At 45.0% G+C, this 4715-nt stretch overlaps 1 protein-coding gene across 1 annotated transcript; it reads right to left on the bottom strand.

The window, feature by feature from the left end:
- Window positions 1-295: 295 nt before the first annotated feature.
- LOC104943521 (homeobox protein NOBOX-like) lies at window positions 296-3818 on the bottom strand. The gene is made up of 6 exons (XM_010768962.1): window positions 3717-3818; window positions 3261-3400; window positions 3004-3140; window positions 2007-2250; window positions 822-1138; window positions 296-348 (listed from the first exon to the last, which is right to left on the bottom strand). Exons 1-6 carry the CDS (start codon window positions 3717-3719, stop codon window positions 296-298), a joined length of 894 nt encoding a protein of 297 aa, XP_010767264.1. The 5' UTR covers window positions 3720-3818.
- Between the last annotated feature and the right edge of the window lie 897 nt (window positions 3819-4715).

The raw sequence follows: 4715 nt of genomic DNA, 5'->3' as shown, positions 1-4715 counted from the left end.
CATAACATGTCGGAGACTGCTGATTGAAACCACAGCAATGCTGGTCAAATGCATAAATAAGGATTAACAGAACAATGAGCATTTATTGCAGCTAAAGGCCCAACCGAACCAGCTTGCAGTAATATCGAGAACATCCTAATAGTAATACAAATGGAAAACAGAGAACTACTTACATTTAAACAGGACATATTAACACTTAAAGCACACACTCTCACACAAACAAACATTTCTTCAAAAATTATTGAGGGAGAAGTCGCAATGGAAGTGGCTGTGAATCTCTCGAGGGCTGTCATACTCAATCTTGACACAAGGGGGCACTGGAGAGCTGTCTGGGGAGACAGGGCTGGCCTGAGAAGACAGCAGGGAGCACACATTCAGCAGGAGCTGATTGTCACTATCAGTACAAAGTAAAACTGGCAAACTAATACACCTCTAAGCACATCTGTTAATGGTCTAGTTCTTGCTCAAGAACCAACTGCAGCAGAGTGGGCTACTTTTGGGGAATTAAAGGATGTTGTTCTTTTTCTGGACAGAAAATGTTTGGTGACTCGCATTCTGGGCCCTCGAGGCTTGGATAGGGATTACAGTCTTCCACTCTTTTGGCCCATGATACATCTTTCTGCCAAGTTTCAAGGAAATCTGGACAGTATTTTTTCTTTAATCCTGTTGATAGGCAAACAAACCAACCAACACACCTGCAAAACAATCTTCTAAAAGTAAATATCTATTTCTTTGAAAAACAGTGTGCTTAAACCCCTTCGATTGGTGTGTTTTTGTTTTTCCATGAGGAAGTCTAATAAAATCTCATTTTATTGACTCACCAGGATGACCGGCCGACTGCATTAGGATTTGTCCTGCGCTCTGGGACTGGTAGTAAGCTTGGCCTCCAGTGGAGTAGGTCACAATCCCAGTGGAGTTTCCCCCGGGGCCGAAGGTCAGGTAGGAGGTAGGGTTGGAATCTGGAGGGTTTTGGGTAAGGTAGGGGGAGGGGGTGAGGTAGGCCATGCGGGACAGAGATGCCTGAGGTTGGTGCTGGGGCTGAGTGGAAGGGTAAGAGGTCTGGAGCTGGTAGGAGATTGGGTTGTTCTGCTGGCCTGAGGTCAGGTAGTCCAGTTTATCCCCAAAGTCAAATAGAGAACTGCGGACAAAACAAAGAAGGATTTAGTCAAAACAACTTCTTCAAATATATACGATGTGTAGCAGGGACGTTATATATATTATGCTCAGATACTTCCATATGTCTTTATATCGATCTCACCCAAAGTGTAGAAAGGGCCCAATAAAATACTTTGGGAACCTTTGCAAATGTCATGATTATTTTGTCACTCAAATCAGCTAGCTGTCATGACAGGACCCTTTTAACCACAACAGGAGAATATGTCTTATGGTTCACACGTAAGGACTCAAAAGCAGAGACAGCGATAATCTGCAATTCAGTTTGAATGGAACCTGCCGTCACAGCCCACCACCGCCCGCTGAGCTACAGAGAATGAAAAGGCATCCAGCGACACTACAGGGGGAAATAAGGGTAGGCTACCACTGTTTTAAAAACACAGGTATCATAAAAAAAACACTTAATCTGTACTCCCAAAACAAATAAGAGTATATGGCAAATAAGGCAGAAAACAACCAGCCATTTGGAGAAGAGTAAGTCAATCTGGTGCTCAGGGAGCTAAACAGGTATTAAAATTCATTGCTATTATTTCGTTTTATATTGCCTAGCATTAGGGGATTTATTTAAGAGCTGTGATAAATAGAAGTAGTCAAAGACATGTAATTTTCTACAGAGCAATTCCTAACTGTTATTTCTCCCAGCAGGATTTCTCAAATATTTCAGAGAGCAAGCTGAAATTGACTCCCCTCTACAGGCGCTGTCTGCAGCATCATTATATATCAGTAATTCACAGGATCCCTGCTCCTGTCTGCAGCCTGTCCTCTGTACTACTCATCCCTGTTCAAATCATCGTCTAGTATTCATGTCACAGTCTGCTGCGAACCGAGCTGACCTGGTGTCAGTCTGCAGAGCCTGGGAGGAGCCGCTCTCCAGAGCATCGAGGAACAGAGGTTGGTTGTGAGCCAGGGTGTTAAGGAGAGGTGGAGCTGGGTTGGCAGCGTTGTAGGTCGTTGTGAAAAGGGGTAGACTGGCTCTCCGCAGAGGGGGGGGGCTGTGAATGGGACGGGGGTGATACTCTGCTAACTCCCCCTGAGATGAAAGCTGGTGCTGGCCCACATCTCTCCCTCTGGATTGACCTTGGAGATGAAACAGAGAGATTAAATACTGAGATTAAAGAGACATTGTAGTTTGCTTTCTGGGGAATTGTACTATCTCCACATGCAGGGGGAAGCCTCACCGAGTTTAAATGTAGTGGATTGTAAGTGCTAGTGTTCCACTGGTTAGTTTGTTATGGGTGTTCAAGTCGGCTTTTGGGCCAAGACGTAGGAAACAGCTGGCTCCGTCCCCACTAGTTCCTTGATGTTGGATTGAATTGTTACCTCTGTGTGTCTACTCAGAGCAACATTACGCCACAATATGTTAACATGGCAAATAGTTGTTAGCTGCTATATTAGTGTTCTGAATATCCAATATGTACTCTTTTTTTGGAGAATGGGCATTTGACCTTGCCTGAGGTCTGCCCACTCCAAGAACTCTGAGGCTTTTGTTCTGTACTTTATGTAATGTTGATCTCTACCTCATTGCATTTAAAATGTCACTCAAGAACTGCAGCAGCTTGCACACATGTATAATGTATGTAGCATTCTATGTTTACATGTTAGTATAGTAGTTTGTTGTTTTAGGTGGGAGAGAAACTCCCTCTGGTGTGAACTTTGGGATTTTAGCCTTTGCAGACCATTTACATGCACAAAAACATATATAACACACTACAGGAAAAGGGAAAACACAAAAAGCACAGTGGGGCCTCTTCTCTTAAGTAGTATTTGTGGAGCACTGGGACCTAATCATGAGCGGTGCTTTTGATTCATTGTGAATGAGGGTTACAGCACCTGGGCTGTTGAGGCTGGCCATCAGGTTGCTGTAGGAGGGCGGAGTCTGGTTGGAGATGACGGAGAAAGAAGGCGCTGCAGGGGCGAGCTGGGGCAGCTTTGTGGCAAACTGATTCGAAAAACAGGGAACTTCCTGACTGAAAAGAGAATAAACATAAGTTACAATCAATCATATATAAAATAACGACTAATCAAAAGTAGCTTGGACCATTTGAGAACAAGAAAAACGACCAACACAGAGCGATATAGTGTAGTACCTGTTGGGTGCCAGGCTGGGATTGATTGGGTGATGCAGGGGGCTGCTGCTGCTGCCAGCTCGGCTCTGTCTGTGTTCACCCCTCGCTGTGATGGAGCGCTCCACTTTCCTCCACTTAGCCCTGCGGTTCTGAAACCAGACCTGGTTCACAGCGTCATGCAGACAAGACAATAACATTGATCAGTAAAAAGGACTGAGGATGATGACGAGACAATGAAAGATGGGAGGTGAAAGAAGGCAGTCGCTTTTGAGACAGGAAGGAAAACTTTTCCCTGAATCCTCAATTATTGGAGAAGTCATTTAAATAAAAGGGATAATTGCCCCCGTTTTTTTTGTTGATTGACAACAAGAACTTAGGTTTCAACCAAAAGAGGTGCACCTAACTTAATTCCTGATTCTCTCTTAGAGGAGGTAAATCACCAAATAAGAAATGTAAAAGAGTCGGAAAACTTCTAACCATAATTCTTTGAGGCGTGACACCAACTGAGGCGGCGATGACTTTCCTCTTCTCTGCGTCGGGATAGTGGTCCTCCTGGAACAAGGCCTCTAAATGCTCTAACTGATCTACACACACATCATATGGGGTTAAGCTGTGGGGCTGTGGCCTGGTCTCCAGTGAGCTCACTTGTGTGGTACCCAGACCCTGAGCAACCCAGTAACAAACGGCCTGGCTCTGGGGCCCAAACCAGTCATGTGGTATCCCAGCTGGGAGGAGAAGCAGGGCTCAGGTGACCTGTTTTTGTGCTGCTAGCTGGGCTGTAACAGATCCTTCTTTAAACTAGCAAGCTGCCTCCCCGACAGGTGCCTTCAGCTCCCCTAAACCTCCCTAACATCCTTCCTGTTCCTGTGTTACAATAGCATTCATGGGTTGTAGCACAAGGTAAAATAAAGAGATGTGCCATCCAGAGTTTCCGTTAGCCGGTAATTACCGGACTTTGACCGGTAAAATATGCTGAAGACCGCCAAATCTAAATCTCTCCGGTCAAAATGTCCGGTCAAAAATAATTTGCCCTTAGCACCAATACTGGAAGTTCTAATGTCCTAACATTTAATATGGGANAGCCTACATTTCCGATATGACGTCATATCGGACGCAAATCTGGATCAGCTCCGTTGTAGCCCCGTTTTTAGAGATTTGGGTACGGAGGAAAAGAGAGAACTTCTCTCTTTTCCTCCGTACCCAAATCTCTAAAAACGGGGCTACAACGGAGCTGATCCAGATTTGCGTCCGATATGACGTCATATCGGAAATGTAGGCTGGCTTTACACCCACGGCCCCATCAGAAACGTTGCTATCAGAAACAATGCACGACTGTTTTGGACGTAATATGGTCGGTGTTTACATGGGCATCGCTAACACTCAGAGCTAACCTGTACTGCACAGAGCATGTGTGTGAAGAAGCAGGAAATAAAAAGGAACTCACCTTGTGGTATAACCGGCAAAAGAGAAAGCCTT

The sequence above is a fragment of the Notothenia coriiceps genome, unplaced genomic scaffold (genome assembly GCF_000735185.1).
Source record: "Notothenia coriiceps isolate Sejong01 unplaced genomic scaffold, NC01 NC01_scaffold00006140, whole genome shotgun sequence".
Classification (NCBI taxonomy): Eukaryota; Metazoa; Chordata; class Actinopteri; order Perciformes; family Nototheniidae; genus Notothenia; species Notothenia coriiceps.
This window is presented reverse-complemented; position numbering and strand designations above follow the sequence as displayed.

Excerpts from the sequence above, each read along its gene's own strand:
- LOC104943521 (XM_010768962.1), bottom strand. Across the intron at positions 2,251-3,003 it reads GGCCAGCCTCAACAGCCCAG|GTCAATCCAGAGGGAGAGAT; the intron begins GTGCTGTAACCC and ends TTCATCTCCAAG. Across the intron at positions 1,139-2,006 it reads GCTCTGCAGACTGACACCAG|TTCTCTATTTGACTTTGGGG; the intron begins GTCAGCTCGGTT and ends TTTTGTCCGCAG.